The sequence below is a fragment of the Ceratotherium simum genome, chromosome 35 (genome assembly GCF_057802395.1).
Source record: "Ceratotherium simum simum isolate JZ-2026a chromosome 35, ASM5780239v1, whole genome shotgun sequence".
Lineage (NCBI taxonomy): Eukaryota > Metazoa > Chordata > Mammalia > Perissodactyla > Rhinocerotidae > Ceratotherium > Ceratotherium simum.
This window is the reverse complement of record NC_141934.1, coordinates 6,406,091-6,433,272: the sequence shown is the minus strand read 5'-3', so window position 1 is coordinate 6,433,272 and position 27,182 is coordinate 6,406,091. Positions and strand designations below refer to the sequence as shown.

The 27,182-nt window shown below is 47.6% G+C and overlaps 1 protein-coding gene across 1 annotated transcript; it reads right to left on the bottom strand.

Moving 5' to 3' along the window:
- Window positions 1-13,133: 13,133 nt before the first annotated feature.
- On the bottom strand, window positions 13,134-26,880 carry PRAME (PRAME nuclear receptor transcriptional regulator). Its single transcript, XM_087423927.1, has 6 exons — window positions 26,701-26,880; window positions 25,976-26,103; window positions 18,536-18,602; window positions 16,176-16,495; window positions 15,149-15,757; window positions 13,134-14,017 (listed from the first exon to the last, which is right to left on the bottom strand). Exons 3-6 carry the CDS (start codon window positions 18,569-18,571, stop codon window positions 13,441-13,443), a joined length of 1,542 nt encoding a protein of 513 aa, XP_087280053.1. The 5' UTR covers window positions 18,572-18,602; window positions 25,976-26,103; window positions 26,701-26,880; the 3' UTR covers window positions 13,134-13,440.
- Window positions 26,881-27,182: the final 302 nt, after the last annotated feature.

Here is a 27,182-nt window from a genome sequence, read left to right as displayed (position 1 = left end):
AAGAGATTTGGGCTTTTGTAATCAGGTAAGTGCCTTTGGATTCCTGCTGCTTCTACTCTCAGCTGGAGTAAGAAATCACAGAGGGATGCTTTTGCAGTTTAAACGCAAGGGTGGCGCAGAGAGGGATCAAAATGTACTGGAATAGGGCCGGCCCGTGGCTTAGCAGTTAAGTGCACGTGCTCCGCTACTGGCGGCCCGGGTTCGGATCCTGGGCGCGCACCGACGTACCGCTTGTCCAGCCATGCTGAGGCCGCATCCCACATACAGCAACTAGAAGGATGTGCAGCTATGACATACAACTATCTACTGGGGCTTTGGGGGGAAAAAAAAGGAGGAGGATTGGCAATAGATGTTAGCTCAGAGCCGGTCTTCCTCAGCAAAAAGAGGAGGATTAGCACGGATGTTAGCTCAGGGCTGATCTTCCTCACACAAAAAAAAAATGTACTGGAATAAGACACACTAAAAAGTTCACTAACTAATGACTTACAGCACCTACTTAACAAAAGCAGGGAAATGTTAATTTCCAGGATATTCCTAGACAACAAATTACAGTGGCCCATGTTAGCCCCAGCTCCTTTAGACACAAGAAAGGAGGGAGATAGAGGGAGCCCCCAACTCTAATGGGTACCCCCAAGAAAGAGGACTGGAGAACTTATCACAGCAAAGTGCTCTGATGGGCAAGGTGAATTAGTTAAAAGCCTTAGTGCTGCAAGGTTGGCAGAGAACTAGGCTTTGAGGGAAATGCTCAGTCTTTACCAGGTGGATTAGGGCAAAAACTCCAAGTTACAGATGAATTATGCAAGGAGAAAAACTTTAGGTTACATCTAACACTGAAATCCTGAAATCAGATGTGACCCTCTTTGGCAATTGAGAATGGATTCCAGTCAGCTATTTTGTACGAGTTTTTGTTAATTTAAAAACAAAACAGGGCCGGCCTCTGCTGCTGGCGGCCCGGGTTCGGATCCCGGGCGCGCACCCATGCACCGCTTCTCCGGCCATGCTGAGGCCGAGTCCCACATACAGCAACTAGAAGGATGTGCAGCTATGACATACAACTGTCTACTGGGGCTTTGGGGGAAAATAAATAAATAAATAAAAATTATAAAAAAAAAACAAAATATAGGGCCGGCCCAGTGGTGTAGTGGTTAGTTTGCATGCTCGGCTTTGGCGGCCCGGCATTCATGGGTTCGGATCCTGGGCGCAGACCTACTCACCACTCATCAAGCCATGCTGTGGTGGCGTCCCATATACAGAATAGAGGAAGATGGGCATGGATGTTAGCTCTGGGACAATCTTCCTCACCAAAAAATAAATAAACAAATAAATAAATAAATAAATAAATAAATAAATAAAAATAAAACGTGGAGGATATTAGTGGCATAAAAGTACATTTATATAATAGATTCAGGGTTAATGCATTGTGCCTTAAAAACCACTTATCAATTAAAAGTAATACTTATATAGAGTTAAAAATAAAATCAAACAACATGAAAGATTGTTCATCAATGTCGTCTCCCTGCTGCCCCAGACCAGTTACCTGTCTCCATTCCCAGAATAAATGATGTTAAGAATTTCTTGTGTGTCCCTAAATGCATACTCTCCACAACTACAAGCATACACTCCTCCTCCCCCAACTTTTTATATAAGTGGGTGTATATTATTCACATACTATTGATGAAAATAATAAGAATAATAAGAAGTTTTCACATATTGAAGTATATGGGGAAGCCATTCTGGTTTAACCCTGATTCTGCCTAAAACTTGTTTTTCCTGGAGGAAGCTGACTTATGGCTCGCCAAACATGCATTGTACATCTGCTTCAAACATTTGCCCAAAGCAAAGAATGCACTCTTTAAAGATAGGGTTGAATGCCTCCCTTTCTCTGACGACAATATCAGTACTTCTTTGAAGATAAGCTTTTCTTCCCAGAGACCAAGGTCAAGTTGACCTGCTGTATATGTGCTAAACTGCAGCAAAACATATTCTTGTGACTTTGGGGAAAAAAATTGTATTCCTGTCATGCTTGATATACTTCTTTGTTCTGAAATGGTATATAACCCTGCTGTAAACCACGCTTCTCCAGAGTGCTTTCTTCTCTGGGAGAGATAACACTTCTGGGCTAGTCTTCAACATTGATTCAATAAATATCACTCTATCTTTCTTGTCTATAAATTGGTTATTGATTATTTGCATTGACATTATGCATTGAAATTGTGTTTTACTAACATAATTTTACTGAATGGTTTTAACATGGATGGGGAGAAATCCATTAGGGAATTTGATGATTATAATCATTTGATTTCAAGTGTTCAGAAGCAATCATGAATGCATCTTATCTTCTGAGGCGTTCGTGGGGAAGTACTGCAAAAGGAGACATGAGATACTTCATTAACACACACCCAAAAGTCAAAGTAACTTATGGATAAATGTCAGAGGATGCTATTTGGGATTACCTGTGTTTTCTGGTTGTATGTTTCTTTTTTTGTGTGTGAGGAAGAGTAGCCCTAAACTAACATCCAATGACAATCCTCTTTTTTCTGAGGGATATTGGCCCTGGGCTAACATCCGTGCCCATCTTCCTCTACTTTATACGGGACGCTGCCATGGCATGGCTTGACAAGCGGTGCATCAGTTCGCACACGGGATCCAAACCTGTGAACCCGGGCCACCGAAGCGGAGCATGCGCACTTAACCGCTGCGCCACCGAGCCGGCCCCTGGTTGTGTGTTTCCATTAGAAAAGATTCCAAGGCTTTTCCAAAAATGGCTCATATTGCCATTAGGTGCCGTGTATCCCCTCAAGAATGACTGAGTCACTTAAAACCTTAGGAACAGGAGATATTGTTGGGAATAATAATATCAATAACAGCAATTAATGTTTATTTAGCACTGATTACGACCAGGCACTATTATTGGAGCTCTATGTCTTTATTCCACTTAATCAAAATTGTGAGAGGGTGTATATATATTATTATTATTATTATACCTATAGTAGAGATTTTTTTTTCCCCCCAAAGCCCCAGTAGATAGTTGTATGTCATAGCTGCACATCCTTCTAGTTGCTGTATGTGGGACACGGCCTCAGCATGGCCGGAGAAGCGGTCTGTCGGCGCGCACGCAGGATCCGAACCCGGGCTGCCAGCAGCGGAGAGCGCACACTTAACCGCTAAGCCACGGGGCCGGCCCAATATAGTAGAGATTTTACAAAAAATACAGAGATGTTAAGAAACTGATCAAGATCACACAATAAATAGCATCCAAGATTTGAATGTAGGTAGTGGGACTATAGATCCTGAGCTCTTAATCCCACAGGTGCATCTCTCTTTCAACAAAGTCTCAAATGCCTATGGTCTTCCAGACATGATGCCAAGTTCTGGGGCACTTGAGGTAAATGGTAACTACCTCCCTGGATTGCTATGACTATTAAAGAAATAATGCATGCAAAAGGGTTTTTTTCTGTGTTTTTTTTTTTTTTAATTTTCTTTTTTCTTTTTAATTTTCCCCTAGTTTTACTGAGATATAATTGATATATAACGTTGTAAAAGGGTAAGGTACACAACATAATGATTTGATATATGTGTATATTGCAAAAGGGTTACCACAATAAGTTTAGCTAACATCCATCACCTCAGCAAAAGGTTTAATGCTATTGTGAAAGCCAGCCTTCAAGATGGCCCCCAATGGTGCCCATCTCCTGGTATTCACACCTTTGTATACTCCCTCTCACAATGAACAGAGCACCAGCAGGATATTATGGAATGATGGTGTGTGATTTCCAAGACTAGGTCGTAAAAAATATTCTGCCTTGCTCTCTTGAATCATCTGTTCTTGCGGAAGCCAGCCAGGCACCAGGTCATGAGAACACTTAGGCAGCTCTATGGAAGGTACACGTGGTGAGGAACTGAGGCCTTCTGCCACCAGCCCAGGGAAAGACCCATCTTGGAACAGGATTCTCCAGCCCTAGTCAAATCTGTCAAGTCTTCAGATGAGTAAGCCAACATTTTGAGTGGACCTTCATGAGAGACTCTGAGTGAGAAACATCTTGTGAAGCCACAGTAACTGTGAATTTATTGTTGTTTTAAGCCACTAAATTTTGAGGTAATTTGTCTTGTAGCAATAGATAACTAATACAGCTGTCCTTGTTGTGTCTGGTTCTCAATTATTATCACCACCACCACATCGTTACTATTAATATTACCATCACATCAGTACATTGTTGTAGGAAACAAATTTTATGTATTAAACTGTTTATCCCCCCTGCTGAAATAAACTGGCTGTCAGTGGGGGAAAGTGCCACCAGAGTTTTTGAAATGATCTGACAGATTTCAGTAAACATCATGTATTAGTTTGCCAGGGTTGCCATAAGAAAATATCACAGACTGGGTGGATTAAACAACAGAAATTTACTTTCTCATGGTTCCAGAGGCTGAAGTCCGAGATCAAGGTGTCAGCAGGGTTGGTTTCTTCTGAGGCCTCTCTCCTTGACTTAGAGATGGCCGCCTTCTTGCTGTGTTTTCATGTGGTCTTCCCACTACGAGTGTTTGGGTCCTAATCTCCTCTTCTTATAAGGACACCAGTCATGTAGGATTAGGGTTCTCACCCATGTGACCTCATTTTACCTTAATTACCACTTTAAAGGCCCTATCTCCAAATATAGTCACATTCTGAGGTTCTAGGGGTTAGGACTTCAACATATGAATTTGGGAGGAAACAATTCAGCCCATCACACATCATAACTGGCATTTAATATAGACTATTCTACTTGAAAAAACTCAGTAATATACCATACATTAGACACTGGCTTAATTTTTCACTTAAGGGTCTATTTATTTATTTATTTATTTTGTGAGGAAGATCAGCCCTGAGCTAACATCCGTGCTAATCCTCCTCTTTTTGCTGAGGAAGACCGGCTCTGTGCTAAGATCTGTTGCCAATCCTCCTCCTTTTTTTTTCCCCCAAAGCCCCAGTAGATAGTTGTATGTCATAGCTGCACATCCTTCTAGTTGCTGTATGTGGGACGCAGCCTCAGCATGGCCGGAGAAGCAGCGCATCGGTACGTGCCCGGGATCCAAACCCAGGCCGCCAGTAGCGGAGCACGCACACTTAACCGCTAGGCCACAGGGCTGGCCCTTTTTTTTTTATCATGATAAAACAAGTCTTTTTATTTTTTTTTACTAAGGAAGATTCACCCTGAACTAACATCCATTGCCAATCTTCCTCTTTTTTCTTTTCATGTGAGCCACCGCCACAGCATGGTCACTAACAGATGACTGGTGTAGCTTTGTGCCCGGGATCCTAACCTAGGCTACCAAAGCAGAGCACACCAAACTTAATCACTAGGCCACCAGGGCTGGCCTCAAGTTCTCTTAAGAAGGCTGAGTTGTGCATCCAGCTTGGTCAACAGGAGTTTGGCTGTTTCTAATACTTGGTTTTCTTCATTCTCAGAGAATGAAATCAATGGTAAGTTATTGAGTATATTCTATATCCAATCTCCATGTAGCAATGAATAAGAAAAAACAATTTCTAGTGCTGAATGCAGCTAAAGAGTGAACTGAAAACTGTTATCTTCCAGTCAAGATCACTGTCTTCCAAGCTGGACACTCAGAGTTCAGGGTTCTGAGCTGTGCTATGCTCCTTGACTTGGTATTTGATAGAGCACTTAGTATGATGATCATCTACAGGGTGCATATGCAACCTGAATGGGCAAAATTCCCTGATAGAGCCTCCATATACTTGTTCCTGGAGACTCTTTCTTTATCAGTGAAGTGGAAATAATACTCAGATTCTGGACACCAATTACATGTGTTGGGGTGGGGAAAATCCCCTTTCTGCCCTTCTTGTGCTCTTATGGCTAATAATAAAATTGACACAAGACCACATTAACAGGAGAAAACCAAGTTTAATCCATACATATTGGAGATCATAGAGAAATGATGCTCAAAGAGTGAACAAAGCAGGCAGTATATATGAATCTTTTACACAAAGAAACAATAAATTTGTCAGGAATGACAAGACAAAGAAACTTAGATTTGAGGTAGGTAATTAGTGAAGAATTTAAGCAGAGTTTAGGCTTGAGGTAGCAAATTAGCAAGGTTTGTTTATACAGCCTTCTCAACCTTGAATTCCCTAGCTCTGGTGATAAGGATGCAGAGTGAGTACCTTTTTTCACATGGGAGATTTATTTCCTGCCATCAGTGAGGAACAGAGCCAGGAAGGTCAGAATGTCCTTTTTAAAAAGATAAGTAGGGGGCCAGCCCTGTGGCTTGGTGGTTAAGTGTGCGCGCTGCGATGCTGGTGGCCCGGGTTCGGGTCCCGGGTGCGCATCGAGGCACCGCTTCTCCGTTCATCCTGGGGCCGAGTCCCGCATGCAGCGGCTGGAGGGATGTGCAGCTGCGACATACAACTGTCCGCTGGGGCTTTGGGGGGAAAAAATAAAATAAATAAAAAAAAAAAAAAAAAAAAAAGATAAGTAGGGCCAGCCCCAGTGGTCTTGTAGTTAAGTTCGGCGCATTCCGCTTTGGTGGCCCAGGTTTGGTTCCCAGGCACAGATGTACACCACTCGTCTGTCTGTCAGTGGCCATGCCGTGGCAGGGGCTCACGTACAAAAAGAGGAAGATTGGCAGTGGATGTTAGCTGAGGGCGAATCTTCCTCAGGAAAAAAAAAGAAAAGAAAAAAAAGAAGAAGTAACTTTAATTCGAAATAATCAATATGCTGTTGTTGGATATTTTGGGGTGGCCTGCCCTGGGCCCCAACAAATGCATGGGGGCATTTCCTGCACCACCAAGCAATTCTGCAACACCAGTTAGGTGTCCCATGATTCAACTCCATTCTGACATTATCTACCAGGAGATAGAATCAGATTCCACAGGATAAGGGCTCAGTCCAACAAGACTGCCCTCCACTTCAGATGCCAATCTCAAGTCCAGGTATTACTTGTGCTTCTAACCAACTAGATATAAATCAGAGGTTCTCATGAGCCCCTCCTTGGGTTTGATTAGTTTGTTAGAGTGGCTCACAGAATTCAGGAAACCAGTTTTACTCACTAGATTACTGATTTGTTATAAAAGGATATAACTCAGGAAAAGCCAGATGGAAGAAATGCACAGGTCAAGGTATAGGGAAAGGGTGTGGAGCTTCCACGCCTTCTAGGAGCACACCAGTCTCCTCAAATCTCCACATGTTCACCAATCTGGAAGCTCTCTCTCACTCTTTTTTTTTTGGGGGGGGGGGAGGAAGATTAGCCCTGAGCTAACATCTGATGCCAATCCTCCTCTGTTTTTTTTGCTGAGGAAGACTGGCCCTAGGCTAACATCCGTGCCCATCTTCCTCTACTTTATATGGGACGCCACCACAGCATGGCCTGACAAGTGGTGCATCAGTGCGCGCCTGGGATCCCAACCTGTGAACCCCGGGCTGCCGAAGCGGAGCACGCACACTTAACCGCTGCACCGCCAGGCTGGCCCCTCAGAGCACTCTGTTGAACTGTTTTCCCAGGGTTCGAACTCTTCACGCTGATTATTGAATAAACTCCTTCACTACTTTCATCCAGACTCTTTATTTCAGTTGACGTACTCAACAGGAATGCTCTTGGAATTAAATGAGTTTATGTTCAATAAATGGTATCTCTTGTTCCACATTAAAAGTTCTGAAACAGGGAGCTAAAATCTCAGCCTCTCTTCTAATTCCCTGGGCCCTGCTACATAGGTTGTGTTTCTAGAAGTTGCCATAGGACTGTACTAGGAAGCGGAAATGCGTGAGGGGTAACTTCACGTCAGGCGCTGGCCTATGGAGGCTCGTAATCACACCCTATGTTTCAGCCTCTCTATATTCCAATACCAAGGCCTCCATGTCCCTCCAAGTACTGGGAGGGAGGCAACCATATTACCTTATGCTCTAGGTACCCCCAGCACCCAGTGCAGGATTTAGGATGTGGAAAATGCTTAATAAACTTGTTTATTTGGCTAATGGCTAATGTTGGGGCCCAGGGCAGGCCACCCCAAAATATCCTACAATAACATATTGATTATTTTGAATTAAAGTTACTTCTCTTTATAAAAAGGGCATTCTGAATCTCCTGTCTCTGTTCCTCCTGAGAGCAGGAATAAATCTCCTCTGTGAAAAGTACTCTCCCTGCATCCTTATCACCAAAGCTAGGGAATTCAGGGCGGAGAAGCCTGAATAAACAAACCTTGCTAATTAACTACCTCAAGCACAATCTCTACTTAAATTCCTCACTAATTACCTACCACAAATCCAAGTTTCTTTGTCCTGTCCTTCCTCACACATTTTCTTTGTTTCTTTGTGTAAAAGATTTATATATACTGCCTGCTTTGTTCACTCTTTGAGCATCATTTCTCTGTGATCTCCAAAATATATATATTAAACTGGGTTTTCCCTGTTAGTCTGGTCTTGTGTAAATTTTATTATTAGTCCAGCCATAAGAACACAAGAAGGGTAGAAAGAGGATTTCCCCCATCCCCACATTAATAAACCTTTTTATATTTGTTATCGTAAGAGTGAATGAAGCAGCACGTCTTTCTTCCCTGACCCAGCTTTCTACCTCCTATGGGTTAATGCCCATCAAGTAGAAGAGAAACCCTACTGTGTAGCATGGGCTCCTTGCTCAGTGAGGAAGAAGGTTTGATAGGCAATAGCAGTTATATGTCAATCAAATCTCATCTCTGTCCAAATCCATTCTCGCCCTTTTAAAGAGATTTCGTGGAAACATTTCGCTATCCTTCAACTAAAACGTGGGCAGAACTGAGCTAAGGAGGAATAAAGAAGCAAGTGGAGCTTATGGATCTTCATCTAGGAGTAAAATGAGGAAGACATGGAGCCATCTCATCAAAGGAAGATATGCTATTGAACAGTCTGTGGGCTAGGACAAAGCTCTGTAGGTGTTTGCAGGGCCATGACAGTGGGCAGCCGGCAGAGGTCCGACAGACACCAGGATCCACCCGGCACTGGCGCATCTCGTATGAAACCCACTCTGGCACTTTCAGATCCACGCAGTGCCGACAACCTGCACTTCTGCAGTCTGCAGTTTGCCAAGACACAGATTCAGGGATCCGTGTCCCTGCTCTGACTTTCTTGGGATTGGAAGGTGATTTATTGAAGAAAACATTCTACAAAAGTTCTGTGAGTGATTGCTTTGTTTGCCAGCCAAGCTGAGGTCTTGCCTCTTCATCTTATATTAAATTCTGCTTGTCCAAATGCTGGATCCCCTCTCCCTCTTGTTCTTCCTCTTTCTTTCTAAAATAATCTTTCTCTAGCTCTTAGGTGGGCCTGGATCAACCTCTTCCTGCAACAACCCCAGGTTTGTCTCCTGATGCTGAAGTTCTGCTCTCTCTGGGCAGAGGATGAATCCTGAACCAGAATTCAGCTCAGCCTGTGAGGCCTCCCCCTGCTTGGCCAATTTCTCTGTTTTAAGTTTCAGGGCCTAAGACACAAGATCACCAGAAAGACAGGAGATTGGACAGGTGATGAAAATGTGCTTCTCACAGTGACTTCACGTCTGCTGCAGAGCCTGAGCTATTTCTCTCAGAACCTGGTTGTATAGCCCCTCACCTCTTATTGTCAGTGAATCCCGTGGACAGTTAGCCATTAATGATTAGGTAGCTAGTGACTAAAATTTTTTCCGGTAGTTATTAATTGCAGCTTTTAGTTGTTCACCCCCCATTGTTATCCGTGCTGCTTATTTTTAAAAGTCACGCAGATAGGCAATATATTACCCGACTTCCACTAGGTTCCTCATAGATAACATCCCTGATGCCTGGGTCACCATGGTAATGGGTGCCTGAGTTGTTTTTCAGGAACTAAGAGTCAACCCCAGTCCAGTTCAAGCCAGTCAACACCACCAACCCACCAACTGGGCTTGCGCGGGTGTCTGATAAGTGACCGCCTGATGTCAGGGAGTTAAAAACTCCACCTTCAGATCATGCCAGTGCCACCACTTTGTGAGCGTGTGTCCTATGAAGAGCCACGAAGTTTGACTACACTTGTGCAGATCATCAATCACCTCACTTCTCCTTTTCGCCAATCATCTATCCCCACACTTCAGACCACCCTGACCCTTTACCCCATAAATATCACAGATTCCCTATTTTCAGGGAGGCAGATCTGAGATTTGTTCTCCCATCTCCTCGCTTGGCTGCCTTGTGAATATACCCTTTCTCTGGTGCAAACCCGTCTTGGTGATTGGCTTTTCATGTGACGGGCAAAATGAACCTGGTTCAATGATAGCAGTAGTAGTAATCTGGGTTTCTAACACTGCTCTGGATTGGGGGTCAAGTCAGCAGTTCTTTTCGGCATTAGGAAATAGTTCATTTGGCATTAGGAAATAGGAAGTAGTTTTAGGATCATGAGTAGGAGAACTCGTGCTCCTAAAACTACTTCACCTCTTTGTTCTGCCTCAGGCCTTGTTTTGGTTTTATTTCTGCTTCTGCATAATTCCCTGGGCATAGCTGCCTTAGATTGTGCTCTGGCTCTTTTCTATTCAGATTCTTCCCTCTCACACCCATGTCTTCCAGCCGCCCTAAATCCAATCTGCCTGTCTCTGTGCTGATCAGGTGGCTCCAGGGTGAATTGTTAATACCAAGCAACATACTGTGTGTGCCATACTCTCCTTGGTTGCTTTCTAATGATCTAGAGACCTCCCCTTCAAAGGGCCACCAGCAGCTACCACCTCCTCATGGCCCTTAAATGGCCATCCTCACTGATGAGGTATCTCTCCAGCCAAACTCAATTTTTCAAAACTTCATTGTCTTGATATCATGTCTCTTTGAATATTTTGATGGCAAAGTCTAAATTCTGAATAAAGAATCTTTTTTTTTTCATGAGGAAGATCAGCCCTGTGCTAACATCTGCCAATTCTCCTCTTTTTTTTGCTGAGGAAGACTGGCCCTGGGCTAACATCTGTGCCCATCTTCCCCCACTTTATATTGGATGCCGCCACAGCATGGCTTGCCAAGCGGTGCCGTCAGTGCGCGCCCAGGATCCAAACTGGCGAACCCCGGGCCGCCGCAGCGGAACGCGTGCACTTAACCGCTTGCGCCACTGTGCCGGCCCCCTGAATAAAGAATCTTGCCAGATTTCTCTCTCAATTGAGGTCTCTAGGCCAAATAAAGTCCCAACTGTAGGGCACCCCGCTTTAGAAGATGCAGCATGGACTTCTGTTTTTCTTCCTCTGCTTTGCATCAGGTGGCTCATAATAATCGCTATCCTGGATGGGGTCAGCCATGAGTGGGGAACCCCAACAAGTGCTTTATATAAGTAGCCCCATAGGTGAACATCACCACAATGTTATGAGGTGATCATTACTATCTGTGTTCTGTGGTTGAAGAACCTGATGCTGAGATGACGTGATGCTTCACCTTTGCTATTCTTCCTAGAGAGCCTGTGCGTTTTGTACACTTTCCCTCAAATTCCAGATGTGCTGGTTCTTTTTTTAGGCAGATTGGCCCTGGGCTAACATCTGTTGCCAATCTTCCTCTTTTTCTTTTTCCTCCCCAAAGTCCCAGTACATAGTTGTATACCCTAGTTGTAGGTACTTCTAGTTCTTCTATGTGGGACGCTGCCTCAGCGTGGCTTGATGAGCGGTGAGTAGGTCTGCGCTCAGGATCAGAACTGGTGAACCCCAGGCCGTCAAAGTGGAACACGTGAACTTAACTGCTATGCCACCGGGCCAGCCCCATGTGCTGGTTCTTGTTCTGGAAAATTTCCCAGTAACCTGGGTCTATGTCGGGGATGCTGAGACAGGGTGCATTTCGGGAAAGATGACATCTTTTCCTGATCCCCTTTTGTTGGGCACACTATTGGTTTCATGGATTTCTGTTTCCTCCTCTTTCAGAAATGGCAAAGTGTGCTCACAAGCTGATGGGCCCATTTCTGGTTCTTTCTTATGGAGCGTAGGGTAGGAGGCTGGAATGGAGGGACAGAGGGTAACTGCTGTGGGAGGAGAGTGGAGAAAGGCCAGCTGCTGTGTCTAGCAAGATAGGAAGTCAATGACATCCAGCAAAGACAGCAGCATGCACACGAGAGGCCAGCACCACAGGAGAGGCAGTGGAGAGAGAATAAGGAGGACTGACCTGCTCACACTCACGAAACGTGCAGATGCAGCCCTGCCCCTGGGCCTTGACGTGTGGTCTGCTCCCCAGGTGCTTCCCTGGGAGGCCATGCAGTGAGGGAGGCGAGGCAGCCTGGGGCCTGAAGGCAGTGGCATGCGGGCAGCAAGCCCTCTCGCTCACCAGGCAGCCAACTGCCCACTGACCACGGAGTCCCACCCCACAGTGTGACAACTTCCTTTCATTTGGATGGCTTGTCCAGCAGGGGGGCCCCTCCACACCCCCAACTCTCAAGTCTGATGTTCTCCTGCTTCCACCTAAATGCTCCCCAGGATCTGGCATGGGTTTGTTCATTATTGGGACCCCAAATCCACTCAAATCTCACTGGCTCAGAGTTGGCTTACCAACTCCTTGATAGGAAGGAAGGGAAATCTTCTGGGGAGAAAGCCATTCTTGCGTTGATATTAGTCCCCCCAAAAGGATACCACATTTTTAATGTGGGATACAAATAGTAAACAAATGTTACATGACTATACAGTCTTAGTATTTTGCTAAAAGGAATTTAGATGTTTTTACCAGCCACAACTAGTTGAATTCCATCCCACTGGACCCAGTGGGATGTCAGGCATGGCCTGACATGTGCACAGTGAAGCCTTGTCCTGGCACCACCAAGAGCTAGGGATGGAGGCTTTGGATCCACTGGATCCATAGGGAGGACTGCTCCAGTCCAGGGCCTCAGTGGAGTTAGCAGCGAGGGTCCCTATGAAAAACTTTTACTCCAGTAGTGCTATCAGCTACTTAGTACGTTCCTGAGGATGCACCTTGCGTGTGCTGACCAATTGAACAGCCACAAAACTAAGTGAGGAGGTAACAGATGCACCAGAGAGAAGAACCAAATTGAGGGAATGATAAATGGTGCTGTGAACTCCTGGAGCTGAACCTCATCCAGCCTAGTGTTGGGGTGTCATGGATGCTCGTGCCTCCTTATTTAATCAGTAACTGGAGACCCCTGAGGTTCAAACTGGAGAATCATGTTAATATATCATAGAGGACACCAGATGGTTGACATTGAGGTTCTTTTTATTTCTGACCATTTCTTTACAACCATCCATGCAGGGTTAACTCCCACATCTACTTCCCAAACCAGAATTTCCCCCTAGAAATTCAGATTCATATTTCTAACTCAATAAGACGCATCTCCCCAAAGATCCCATCAACTCCCAACGCAATATCCCCCAACTCTGAATCACTCTTCCTTTTCCCCTGCTCACATTGAGAAGCTATTTGAAATTGTGGCTTCTGTGTTACTTCAAGAGGCACTTATGTCTGGGCTTCAGCGTCCAAGTGCCCAGAATAAAGCCTATGATATGTGCACCCAGCTAGGCAGGCAGGTAACAGGGGCACCGAATGGGCTCCGGGTCATAGAAGGTCCTGTCGCCACAGTGAGGACAGGGGTTGGCACTGAACCAGACCATGTTGGGCCGTCCCAGCTCCTGCAGCATCTGCTTCAGCCTGGCGTGGAGATGAGCCAGGATGCCCAGATGGAGGGTGCCGTAGACGTCCTCATAACTCTCCAGGGGGGCGGGGTACAGCACGTGACTCAGCTTGCTCAGCCCGATGGTGTGGCGCAGCAGGTTCTCCAGAACGGCCATGGAGATGGGGTTTCCACAGAAGCTGAAGATCGTGAGCTGGGAGCAGCGGCTCAGGGCAGGCAGGATGGCACTGAACTGGGAGTCCATGATCCCACACTCATCTAAGTCCAGATCCTGGAGGGTGGCGGAGGCTCTCTCTATTAGAACTTGAAGGGGCTCAGCACTCATACAGGTCAGGCTGACCCCGCTGAGATCCAGGTCCTTCAGCTGACTGACGTTCGGGCACTGGGACAGATGTGTCAAGTCTAATTCCGAAAGCAGGCAGTTAGTTATTGACAGGGTCTCCAAGGGGGTCCTCAGGCACCTGAGGAGAGACAGAGCAGTTAGTTCCGGGGGATGTAGGTGGTGGGTGGAGGGAGGTGAGGATGACTCAGGCTTTCAGGGAAGAGATGCCCATTTCAGCAAAACGCAAAGCCTTCCAGATGACAGTCAACTCCCAAGGATGCATTCAAGTCAGTCCAAGTTTGAGTGGAGTTCTTTTTCCATCCCTTATTTGCGGTGTGACTGAGTCAAGTGAATGAAACCTTAAATGCTCCCTTTGCTCCTCTGTCAGCCAAGCATAACACACTCCTCATAGGTGTTGTGAGTATCAACCAAGGTACCAATGGGAGGTGCTCAGAGGGGAGCCTGACCCCATGTCTCAAGCAGAAGAGGGAATCAGGAAATCTTAGTATTGGGAGGCACGACTGGAAATGCTTTCAACTCAGGGTTCCTTCTGCTGCTGCTCGGACCTCCACTACTGGTATTTCTGTGCCTGAGGCTACCGGGAGATGTGCATAAGGGCTAACTTGGGCAAGGAACGGCAACATCCCGCGGGGGTTGCCAGCCTGCAGAGACTAACCTAGATCACCGTATCATCCACAAACCACCCATCACTTCTCACAATCCTTTACTCGGTTCCCTCAGCTCCAGAATGATGCATTTCCAACATATTAACTTAGCTGGAGCCTAAAGCAACCCTTTACAGGCAACTTGAGGCAAGTTTGGAGGGAGAGGCTCGTGTTGATGAAGCTGCTGAGCACAAAAGCTCACACTTTGAAACCTCACGTCTGACGGGCTTTCCCTTCGTCAACATCCTCCTCACTTAGTTATTTCTAATCATCTTGACTTAGACATCACTTCCCAATGAAGAATTCCCAAAGCCATCCTCACCAGCCCCAAAGCCACCGTTATGTATACAGATTGCTAGCAAGGGGTCCCTTTTAATGGCATCTGTCCTAGATCATACCTCTAACTTCTATTTGGTGGTTATGTGACAACACACTTGGGTTATGTGATAACGTGCTTGGGTAGAGAGCAGTGACAATGTGTGGAACTTACAGTGACTCATGCACTCTGGCACTGCTGACGGCTGGCACACGGCAAATGCCCATCACTCTTTGCTGAAAGAAAAGGGGCTTGCCCTGGTCTGCAGAGAAACCTCGCCAACCCTCACCTGAGCAACTGGTCCAGGCGGCCTTCAAGGAAGGAGATCGAGTCCAAATAGAGCTCCTGGAGGTGGTGCAGACTGAGGAACTGCGAGGTGAACTGGCTGACACACTGCTCCTCCTTCACCTGGGTAGTGTGGGAAGACATGTGGATGTGGGACAGAAGGAGCCTGCGCAGACTGCCCATCTGGCCCAGGTGAGGAGCAAACTGCCCCAGGGTGGACAGCTTCCAAGTGCAATTCACTTCCAAATCCTGGATCGAGTCCAGCTGCACCATTTTCAGGATCTTCTTAATATTCTGCAACGGCATTGCAAAAATCTTCAGCTTCTTACAGCACAGATGTAGCAAACCTCTCCTCTGCTTGACTTTCTTAATGAGATAGGTGAGGGACTCGTCAGGGGTGCCTTCCTTGAGGCAAAGGTCTATGAGCACCTCCACTGGAGCCAAGGGCTGCTTCAGCCCCACCCTTGAACCATCCACTTTCTGCCTCTTCCTCATGGGTGGGGCCTCCTCTGGCTCCAAGAAGGAGCATATACCAGTCCTGGTTCCAGACCACACGGTCCAGAAGTTCTGGCGAGCCTTCTTCCGTAAATCCAGCACTTGCAGTTTCCACCTCCTGCGGGGGGAACAAGAGACACACTGAGATGCTTTAAGATCAACAGGGAATAAGACCGCGATCTCAGAATCTAGGCAAGGAGCAGACGCCTGACCTGCGCTTTTACTCCACAGCCCAGACGACAGCTGCTCCTTGCACTACTGGGATCTTTCCTGGTCCCCACTTCTTGCACCTTTAAGTGCCACCGGGAAGGGCTGGGCACATGTGCCTTCAGTCATCTCAATATCTTAATCAGCACTACATGTCCAGGTGCCTCTTCCCGGAGTGACCCCAGCAACGGCCCCAAGGCTTCCCTTTGCTTCCTAACTGGTGCCATCAGAAGCCTCTGGCTAGCCCTTTGGGCCCTGCACCCTCTCTGACCCCAGCTGTATCTTGCTTGGGTTCCCAGGGCCCTACCAGGCTACTGAATCACCCTCACCTGGGGCGAACCTCCTGGGCAAGCAGGACATCGAGTCCATCTAGCGCAGCTTGGAAGGTCTCCTGGTGAGGCTGCTGCTCCCTCATGAGGGCCCCCAGGGGGAGGCAGGCGAAGGGCCAAGCCTGGACCATCGCCTTCAGGATCTCGTTGTGTCCCCCGGCAAAGGCGGCTGTGAACAGCGGCGGAAAGAGCTCCATGGGCAGCTCCTCCAGAGCAGCGATGGCCAAGGCCTCACTCCTGAGCAGGCTCTGACCTGCCAGTTCCAAGAGTCTGCGGGGAGCTCTGATGCTCATCCTGAAGAATCTGCTACGAAATGTATCCTGGGGAGACATCCAGGGAGCAGAGAATCCTTGTTAAGGCCGAGGACAAGCAAGCCCCATCATCCCTCCACCCTTCAGAGGAACCAACTCACGGCCAAAGTCACTGGTCTGGCAACAGTCAGAGGATCCTCAGTTTACCAGATTCCATTCTCCACTTGGTGGCCACAAAGCCACAGCTCTGCCCCTGCCCGCAGCAGGACAAGCATCTCACCAGGCACCCAGGAGCAGGCGAGATGACCAGTGGCCCCATCCTATATCCACTCACAGCTCCCTGTAATTCCAGCCCCACCATGAAGTGAGTACCCAGCAGCCTGAGGGCTGACCGCACTCTTTTCAGGGAAAAGTTCCTGACTATCACCCAAGGACTGAGAACAAGTGAAATAAGGAGCTCAATGTGGCCCAGCATCGCCTCTTTCTAAGCTCCAACAAATAACCCAGATTGGAGAGATGAAGGAACACGTATATAATGGGTGCTGTTAAATCATCAAAAAAATTTTATTCATTTATTTATTTATTTTGCTGAGGAAGATTCGCCCTGAGCTAACATCTGTTGCCAATCTTCCTCTATTTTGTACGTGAGCTACTATCACAGCACAGCCACTAATACACGAGTGGTGTAGGTCCACACCCGGGAACAGAACCCAGGCCACCGAAGCGGAGTGTGCTGAACTTAATCACTAGGCCACCGGGGCTGGCCCTAAAAAAATTTTAAAATGAGAAATCACAAAAGCAACATAACAGTATTATATGGCATGTGGAAGTTGGAGATGAGAAAAACAAAACACTAATTCCAAGATGTCCATTTTATTGCACGTCTCTTCTACAAATATTAGAACAATTATCACTTCATTCAGGGAAACAAAGAGCTCACACTGAGAATAAAGCCTCTGCTCTTAAAAATATTTCATGGAATATTTTTTAAGCTCTTAGTTTTTTTAAAAAAAAAAACAGTTTTAACTAGTAAAATCAAAAAACCATAAACATTATGAGCTCTAATTACTAGTCACAAAATATTTTAAATGTCATCAAAAAATTACAACTAAATAGATGTCTTTCACTTAAAAAAAAAAAACTCTAGGGCCGGCCCCATGGCTTAGCGGTTAAGTGTGCGCGCTCCACTGCTGGCGGCCCGGGTTTGGATCCCGGGCGCGCACCGACGCACCGCTTCTCCAGCCATGCTGAGGCCGCGTCCCACATACAGCAACTAGAAGGATGTGCAACTATGACATACAACTATCTACTGGGGCTTTGGGGGAAAAAGATAAATAAATAAAATTATAAAAAAAAAAAAAAAGGGCTGGCCCCATGGCTTGGCGGTTAAGTGCGTGCGCTCTGCTGCTGGCGGCCCGGGTTCGGATCCCAGGTGCGCACCGACACACCGCTTCTCTGGCTATGCTGAGGCCGCATCCCACATACAGCAACTAGAAGAATGTGCAGCTATGACATACAACTATCTACTGGGGCTTTGGGGGGAAAAAATAAATAAATAAAATCTTTAAAAAAAAAAAACTCTATTTGGTTAAGAAGTATTATAAACACCTCTAAAACGACATAAACCAAAGCAGAAATCAAAATGTTTGGGATTAAGGCAAAACTGCATTTAAAGGCAAAATCAAAGCCCGCTCATTCATAAGGAAAGAAAGCGAAACTCCTAATGCTATCCTAGCCATAGGGTCCATGGAGGCCCTGACTGAGGGCAGTAAGATGGGAGCGTGCTGAGCCTGAGGCTCCTGACTCACCAGTTAGGGGCATGGTGCAGGGAGTCCTCGCTCAGGCCAGGGGAGGACCAGGGCAGTGACTCTAATGATCCAGGCCTCAGGGTCCCTCCTCTGGCTCCTCAGAAGCAATTACAGTCCTTCCTGGCCTCACTTCCCTTTTCAGATCCTAGCTGAAATTTCAATTTCCAAATGAAAGTGAAATCTTATTACTGGCTCTCCATCCAATTAACCCTGACTTGGCTTCTGACCTTCTCCATATAACTGACTGAATCATGTCTATTCATGAAAGGAAAAGAAAAAGTACAGTGTTCAGTTCACCAACCTGAAAGTGCACTTGTCGTGGGAGTTTGGGCCACATCAAAATTTCCCAAATGTTTGAATTAAGGCAGCTTTATTCAGAGAGTAGTGTCATCCCAAAAGAAAAAGAAAGAAACAAGAAAAATTCCTGAGTATCAAATAGTCACTTATACTTTACATTACCTAAAATAGCAAATAACGTGCCCATTCACAGCGGAAGAGAGGTACAACTGAGGGACTGTCAGGTCAAACGTACAGTGAAGAGCTGACCAGAAGAGGGCGTTGGGCGTCTGTAATAGGACCAAGGGCATTACTCCAGACAAGGTAAAGTAATTCAGACTTTCGATTGGATGGACTTGAACTGAAAGGGCAGTGGCTACAGAAGAGACCAGGGGGAGCCCTTAAACCCAAGGTAATCAGTTGGGTAGGGCAGGGAGGAGATTCCATCTTCCTCCCTCCCTGGAGGTAAAGGGTGTTTCCTCCCAGAAAGTCTGGATCAGCTCAGTAAACTGGATTGAGAAGATTCAGCGCAGGAATGTGGGCTAGAGAGAGGCCAGAACAGTACTGGCGATCAAACCCAGGATATGACTGGTCCAATTCCGAAAGCCACTGACGGCTGAGAGCTATGGGCTCTTTGGGATCTTGGAGGCAGAGAAAGAAATAATCATGGGCCAAACACATGTATCCTCGTCATCAAGGAGCTGCTACCATGGGACCTTCTCTAGGCTCAGGTGTCCTCTTCCATATCCCGACCTCTCACAGGCAGATCAGGTCCAGGCATTTTCCAGGTGCCTTGACTGCAAACACGACCTCCAAAGGCACATTCCCAAGTATATGTTGATAACTGCTGTTTCCTCAATCTAGGAAACTGATGCAAATGCAGCTTCAAAAAGCCCCTTCTGGCCGCACCCCTAAGCTTCTCAGATACAAGGATTCTGATCACAGCCCCATTAGGCACATGAATAAAACTGTTTTTCTCTCTCTCCATATTAAGCCAGGTGCACAAACACCAGTACCTTTTTCCTCATGAGATTTGAAGCTATGTTTGGCATTTAAGGATATGCCAAGTTAGGGAGGCTGGGCTGGGTCACATATTGGTTCTTCTGAAGTTTCAGAACACAGAAAGAAGCTCTCCACCAAAAGAATTCTCCAGGCTATTCTCTACCCTCTGCATTGTGGTGCCTAAACAATTCTTCAATTCCACTGGTGAGGAGGCATTCTCTGAAGGATGTTCTCCATTTTAGTATCTTTCCCAGAGACCACTTTCTCCAGATCTCTACCATCCATATAAGCAGCCTTTGCATAAAATAGGGTTAAGCTGGAATGTACACTATGGGCATTTTAACTTCTAGGCAATCATCTTTACCAATCAACTGCAGCAGATTGAGATTTACAACTCAATTGTACATTTACAAAGATAATCATAAATGTCCCTGATAACTGAGCAGCCAGTGGGCGCAAAAATAGTGCTGGCACTTTTCATCCAGTACCTCAAATAGCCTGCTCAGAAAATCTGAAGTTCACTGTTGATTTTATTTTTAGCCTGGTGAATCTGGGACTCGGCTCCATGCAGGGAGTAACTGGTAGACACCCTCAGGTGAGGGGTTTGGATGGATCTGCCCTACCGAGTGGCTGCACAATCTCAATGCTAGAAAGAGCTGACTGACAGGCTTCACAAGGACCTCGGGGAAACAGGAAAATTGCAGACATCCAAGTTTAGGTAGTAGATATAGGATCTCAGTATCTAGGAGGTGCAAGGAGGCAGAAGGGACCACTGTCTTCAAATGATCTAAAAATGTGAAGTATGAGTGAGAAAAGTCTTCCCTCACGAGGCAAGGGACACTCCTCTGTCCACTCCACGCAGAGCCTGTTTGACCAGGTGACATGCTGTGGCAATGGAGGCAGGAGCACCAGGAACACATCTGCAGGAAGGGCCATCCTTCCTGCCCAGTATCAAGACTCACCCAGGACTCCCAGGGCCCAGGCATCGATTTAAGGGATGTTTCTACCACATCCTGGTCACCTGTTATCCTTATGGTCCTGAGTTGTTGCACAGGCCAGTGCAGCCTCCGAGCTCATCAGGGGGGTGTCCTACCAGCCACACCTTCTTCACTCACAGAATTCCTACTGGGATCCCAAAGCACCTGCCCCCAGGTCCTTATGGGGTCTTCAAAATGCTTCTGTGCTTCCAGTTTTCTTCTGGCCTAGGCTGACTGGGTAGCTCTATTTTTTTTGGTGAGGAAGACTGGCCCTGAGCTAATATCTGTTGCCAAGCTTCCTCTTTTTGCTTGAAAAAGATTGTCCCTGGGCTAACATCTGTGACAATCTTCCTCCATTTTGAATGTGGGATGCTGCTACAGCATGGCCTGACAAGCAGTGCGTAGGTCTGCACCTGCGAATCCCAGGTTGCCGAAGTGGAACGCATGAACTTAACCATTACGCCACCTGCCCAGCTGGCAGCTCTCTTTCTGCATCCCTGGCATGTCAGCCCACCTCTCTTGGAGGCTGCGGTGTGGCCACAATGCTGGGGGACAGCCTTCCACTGGTATCAAGAGAAATCAAGGAATTCTATCCAATTCTACTGAGTTATTTTGGAGAACACAAGAAGCCACAAAGTGTAGAAGAAAAAAAAAAAAAAGCCCAGCTCCTGCTCTGGATCTAAGAGGCACTGGGGGAATGCTGGAGGATGGCCATTCCAGGGTTCCAGAGTTGGGGCCCAGGGCAGACCACCCCAAAATATCCCACAACAGCATATTGATTATTTCGAATTAAAGTTTTTTAAGAAGCAAAAAAGGGCATTCTGACCCTCCTGTCTCTGCTCCCCCTGAGAGCAGGAAATAAATCTCCTCTGTGAAAAGTACTCTCCCGGCATCCTGATCACTAGAGCTAGGGAATTCAGGGCTGAGAAGCCTGCATAAACAAACCTTGCTAATTTACTACCTCAAGCATAATTTTTGCTTCAATTCCTCACTAATCACCTACCTCAAATCTAAGTTTCTTTCTCCTGTCACTCCTCACAAACTTACTGTTTGTGTACTATATATATACTTCCTGCTTTGTTCACTCTTTGAGCGTCATTTCTCTATGATCTCCAATACGTACATATTCAACTGCGTTTTTCTCCTATTTACCTGGTCTTGTGTCAATTTTATTATTAGTCCAGCCATAAGAACACACAACAAGGGGCCGGCCCCATGGCCTCATGGTTAAGTTAGGCAGGCTCCACTTCGTCGGCCCAGGTTCAGTTCCCGGGTGTGGACCTACACCACTCATCGGCAGCCATGCTGTGGTGGCGACCCACATACAAAACAGAGGAAGACTGGCAAAGATGTTAGCTCAGGGAGAATCTTCCTCAGCAAAACAAAAACAAAAAAAACACACACAAGAAGGGCAGGAACAGGATTTTCCCCACCCCAACAAGAGGAAGGCTCCAATTCCGCTGGTCTTCAGAGGAGCCAGGCTGATGGGAGGCCCTGGGGACTGGCCTGATGCAGCAGCTCTCCCCTCTTCAGCTCTCTTGACCCAGCCCTTGAGCAGAGAAGATTCCACCAGGGATCCAGTACATCTTCTTTCCCTCTGCAGTCAGATCTCTCCTTATCCTGAAATATTTTGCCTTTTTAAAAATTAAAGGTCTCTGCTGGCCCTCTCTGCTCTTTCCCGTACTCAACAAGATGTGGTTTCACTTCAAATCCAATAAAAACTAGACCTAACCAAGGGATTGTCCCTCTTTCTTCCTCACCAACGAGGACCTGCTTGATGTCCAAGTCAACCTGAGCCTGGCGAGTTAATCCTGAAGAAGGTGCTTCTAGAGGCATGGTGGGGTGGGCAGGCTGAGGGCTCACTCCAGGCTGGGTGACACAGAGGGACTGAGGGAAGGAGGCACTGGGCAGGAAATGGCCCAGAGGATCCATGTGGGCCCAGAATGAGGGGGAGGAGAGAACTGACAGCAGAGCAGGTGGCCAGGTTCTCCCTGAAATGCTGGAGACCTGTGTCTGAGACCACTGGGGGCACTGTGGACCTGGACCTGGGGGCTGGGAGTGCCTCCAGGGCCTGCCTTTGTTAGCCCTGGCCAGGTGAGGTGCCAGTGGCTGTACCCCTACTCCCACCCCAAGGGCACATTCAGGCCAACAGAGAGTCCTGGGAGACAGTGGCAAGCACTGATCCCTGACACAAAGATGAAGGGGAGGTTTAGAGGGAAGGGGAGGGCCCCAGACTTGGCATTTGGTTCTAGAGAACCATTTTCCTTGGGGACTTTTGCACTTCAGCCTCATGAGACTCATTAAACCATAGAATTGTGCTTCTGAGGAGAGAAAGAGAGAATGGGGTCTGGTATCACATCCAACTGACCCCAAATCTCCAACTCCAAGCCATAGGAAGGTCATCGTGGCTGAAAGCAAAACCAGGTACACCAGGCTGTCCAGCACTTTTTTCCAGGGGAATTTGTTCCACTGGAGGGAGAGCAATGATCCTCAGGATTCCAGGAGCACTGGCTTCACATTTGACGGGAAAATCCTCTCTGTCATGAGTTGAGGGCTGGCAGGAAGCACTGGGGCAGAGTGGACATGTTCACAGGGGTGTCTCCGGCACAGCAGACCCCTTCCTCTCATACCCAGACTCCTCCTCTATCCTCAATCCTTGGCTTACTCAAAAACATTAACTGAGGGCCTAGAGCACATCAACTGCTATTCTGGGTGACAGGCTGGGACACCCATGGTCTTCCTCTCGGGGTAACTCTGTGGCATAGACCTTGCATTCTATTGAGTAGGCAAACGAAAAACAAGCAAGCTGAAAAATAAATTAATCACAGGCTGACCCTGCTTTGCACGGTAGACTAGGGCCATGAAAACGACTGTGCAAGCTGAAACTGTGCAAGCAGGCTTAACAATCCATAGGCAAAGTTTTTTTTTTTGTGAGGAAGATCAGCCCTGAGCTAAGATCCATGCTAATCCTCCTCTTTTTGCTGAGGAAGACCAGCCCTGAGCTAACATCTATTGCCAATCCTCCTCCTTTTTTCCCCTTTTTCTCCCCAAAGCCCCAGTAGATAGCCGCCTCAGCATGGCCGGAGAAGTGGTGCGTCGGTGCGCGCCTGGGATGCGAACCCGGGCCGCCAGTAGCGGAGCGCACGCACTTAACCGCTAAGCCACGGGGCCCGCCCTTTAGGCAAAGTTTTGATTTTTCTGTGGCCACTGAATTTTTTTGTCAAAACATTAGGAATTCTCTATCAGTTATAAATAAATGGATAAAAAAGTAAAACTACTATTTAGCACACTGTGATTTTAAACTTTAAAAATTAAAACTGTTTTGTTTCTTTATAAAAAACTTATCAAAAGCACTTTGAACATTGCCTGTGGTTCTTCTCACCATATAACTTTTGATACAGAGTGAGCATCTTTTCCCTACCTTGGTGAACTGCTTTCCAAATGTGGATAGGCTTCCAACATTTTATCCTTCGTGCTTTCAATGTCATGCCAATCTCTGAGATAGTTCCTTTAGTGTGAAGATTTTTGCCAGCATCACTTCCTCTGGGACATCTTCTTTTTTTTGGTGAGGAAGATTGACCCTAAGCTAATATCTGTTGCCAATCCTCCTCTTTTTGCTGAAGAAGATTAGCCCTGAGCTAATACCTGTGCCCATCTTTCTCTGTTTTGTACGTGGGACGCCACCACAGCACGCCTTGATGAGTGGTGTGTAGGTCCACCCCCAGGATCCAAACTTGCGAACCCTGGGCAGCCAAAGCAGAGCGCGCGAACTTAACCACTACACCACTGGGCCAGCCCCAGGGACATCTTCATCCTTTTTGTCACAACCATTTTCTTCATTTATACTGCTCTGGGAGATGGCGAATGTGAGCTTGAACCTGGACTCTGAATCATGATGACGAATAAAAATAATTGCTCACATTTGGTATAACTTATGAAATTACCAAAGTATTTCACTTTCCTAGTCTCATTAGCTTCTCTCTTGAGACGGGGGGCTTAGACTGATTTTTCCTTTCCATGTACACTAACTGGGGCTCAAAAGGGTGAGTCACCTGCATCTGAGTCACAGAGCAGGCCATGGGAAGGTGACACAGGAATGAAGCCCCTGGCTCCTGGTCTAGGCCTCCCTGTGGCCGTCACTTGTGCCATCCTGTTGTGGGGAGTGCCTCGAGAAGTAGCTTTAGAATGGGAACATCCCATTCTCTATGTGTGGCAATAGTGGACAAGGTTAGGGACAAGAACAGAAAGCCTCATTTTGGTGACATCACTCACCACAGTCGGGGGTGCTCAGCAGGTCTGTGCTCAGCTGAGGTCTGTGGGCCCTGCCAGGTCATATAGGAGGACAGGGGGAGGGAGTTTGATATTCCCAGAAAGAAATTCAGAAAGATCTTTGCTGTCTTGAGGCACCTCAGCTCAGCAGCTGGTTTCTCTGGTGCTCCAGGCTCAGAACAACTCCTGGGAAAAAATACTTCTCCACCCTGCACCCTCCTGGCAGGAGCAAGTAAGCAAATTTGCTGATAGGGTATCACCTGCAGGATTTGGGGAGCAGATGTGCATCGAGGACCCTCCACATGTGAGGCAAGGAATAAGAAGGGTGTGGGGAGCCCAGCCCAGCGCTGGGGCTGCAGGAGGCAGAGTTCTGGGGCATCTCCCTCATGGCCTGGGCTCTGCTCTGCTCATCTTCCTTGCTCTCTGCACAGGTCACAGACACTAAGGAGGGAACCTCTGGCAGCCCCAGGCTGACCCTTCTCTCCCTCCACCCCAAACTCCTCTGGAGTCGTGACCTTGACCTCTCCTCTCTGCAGGTCCTCCTCCTCTCAGGGTCTTGGGCCCAGTCTGTCCTGACAAACTCAGTGTCTGTGGTTCTCGGACAAAAGGTCACCACTTCCTGCTCTGGAGACAGTAGTGACACTGGGGGTTATAACTAGGTGTCCAGATACCAACGCTCCCAATGCACAAGGACATTCTTGGGCCTCAGGTCCCCGCTCCATTCTCCAGCTCCAAGCCAGGCCACATGGCCTCCCTGACCTCCTATGGCTGTAGCCAGAGGACAAGCTGTGCAGTACTGTTGCTATCTTTCAAGGAGTGTTGTCCCTTACCCCCAGCGATCCAAGCCCATGGGGACATCAGACCAAAACCTCCTTGGGCTTACCCACTCTGTCCCTGCTTGACACCAAACAGGAGTCCAGTCTCTGGGCTCTGATGCCAGCCCTGCTCCTTCACCCCGAGCAGAGGTTCTGAACATAACCATGCCTTCAGGAATGGGAGCCCTAACTCACTACAAATGATTCTTATAAAACGGCAGCAGGACAAACGCTCTCTTGGGGAAATCACTTGAAAAACATAAAGGCTGCTCGTGCGTCTTCCTCCCCACTGTGAGGAGCCTCAGCATGCAGACTCTACCCAACGCCTCGATGGGGGGGGAGGGGCGCGGGCGACAGGGCTTCTTGGGACAGCCGACACGACGGTTCAGGAGACTAGCTTACCTGAAGTCGTCTTCCGTCCACTCCGCTCTAGCTCAGACTGGCCTCAGGTCCTCCAACACCTGGTTTCCCCGTCTCCTACCGTCTCAGTCACCCGTGTCCACCCACGTCTGAGGGCGAGAACCAAAATGCTCCAAACACAGAGAGACTGTGTGTTAACACGTGTATTTCAGAAGCCCTGGGCTCCTGAGAAAATCTCTAAGAACGCTGCCTAGGAAACTGAAAACTGGAGACTTGATCCCTCCCTCACAGAGAGACTCTCCTCTTATCTCCAGAACTGACCACTAATTTCTCATCAGCTGAACCAGAGGACAGTCTGAGTGGCAGACCTTGCGCTCGCTCAAAAGCGACCCTTCCCTCCTGGACATGGACCCCTTTCCTGTAGTCACATTTCTGGCCCCCACACCTCCAGAGGGGCCGGATTTCTAGAGCAGCTAGCCCATTTCAAGTGCAAACCCACCAACTAACGAGATCAAACAATAAACGCAGCCGCCTGAGTTCGAGGAATTATTACGTGTGAAACTCAGGACTGCGGCCGCTTTCACGGAGCGGGCGGCCTGGCTGACCCAAGTCCAGCACATTATCTCCTTCGGTCTTCACTCCAACTCCCCGTTGTGATAACTCATTTTCAGACGGAAAATAGAGGCGTGGGGGTGGAGGGAGGGTTTACCAGTGACTAGTCCAAGGTCACGCTGCAAGAAAATGGAGGAATCAGGGTTTGAACTCACGTTTTTCCCAGCCCGCGCACCTCGCCACGTGGCCTCCCTGGCGCAGCGTCTAGCAGAAAAAAACCGGGCGCTGACTCAGCAAACTCCGCGGAGCCCACTGGGAAATAGCGGCATCGGACCAATCCTGGTTTCTCTTTCCTTCTAGGGCAAATCTCACGAGAGGCTCAGTTCACGAGTGGGGTCGCCTAGAGAGTCCAGAAGGGGTTTGTCTTAATAGGCTGGGAGGGGACGGGGAGAGGGGGAGGGCTGGCACTTGTGGCCCGGCCCGCTGGACTGCAGGGAGTGAGAGAGTGGGGGCGGAGTGGGATGGGGGATGGGGTGGGGGGGGTTGGGAGGATGGAGGTGGACTGGGATGAGGCGTCTCACGGATGGGGCGGGAGAAGGGGGTGGCCTGACTCCCCGACCGCCAACTCAGCCCCCCAGCCCCTGGGCCTGCGCTTCAGACGACCCTTTTCTGTCTGTGGCCAGGGCCTGCTCCTCCC

Bases quoted from the DNA above. Each gene is read 5' to 3' on its own strand.
- PRAME (XM_087423927.1), bottom strand. From the start codon at position 18,571: ATGTGGCCCAAACTCCCACGACAAGTGCACTTTCAG. The intron at 16,496-18,535 runs GTTGGTGAACTG...ATGTCTCCCCAG, and splicing joins CACGACAAGTGCACTTTCAG to GATACATTTCGTAGCAGATT. The intron at 14,018-15,148 runs GTGAGGGTTGGC...GTCTCTCCTCAG, and splicing joins CGCCTGGACCAGTTGCTCAG to GTGCCTGAGGACCCCCTTGG.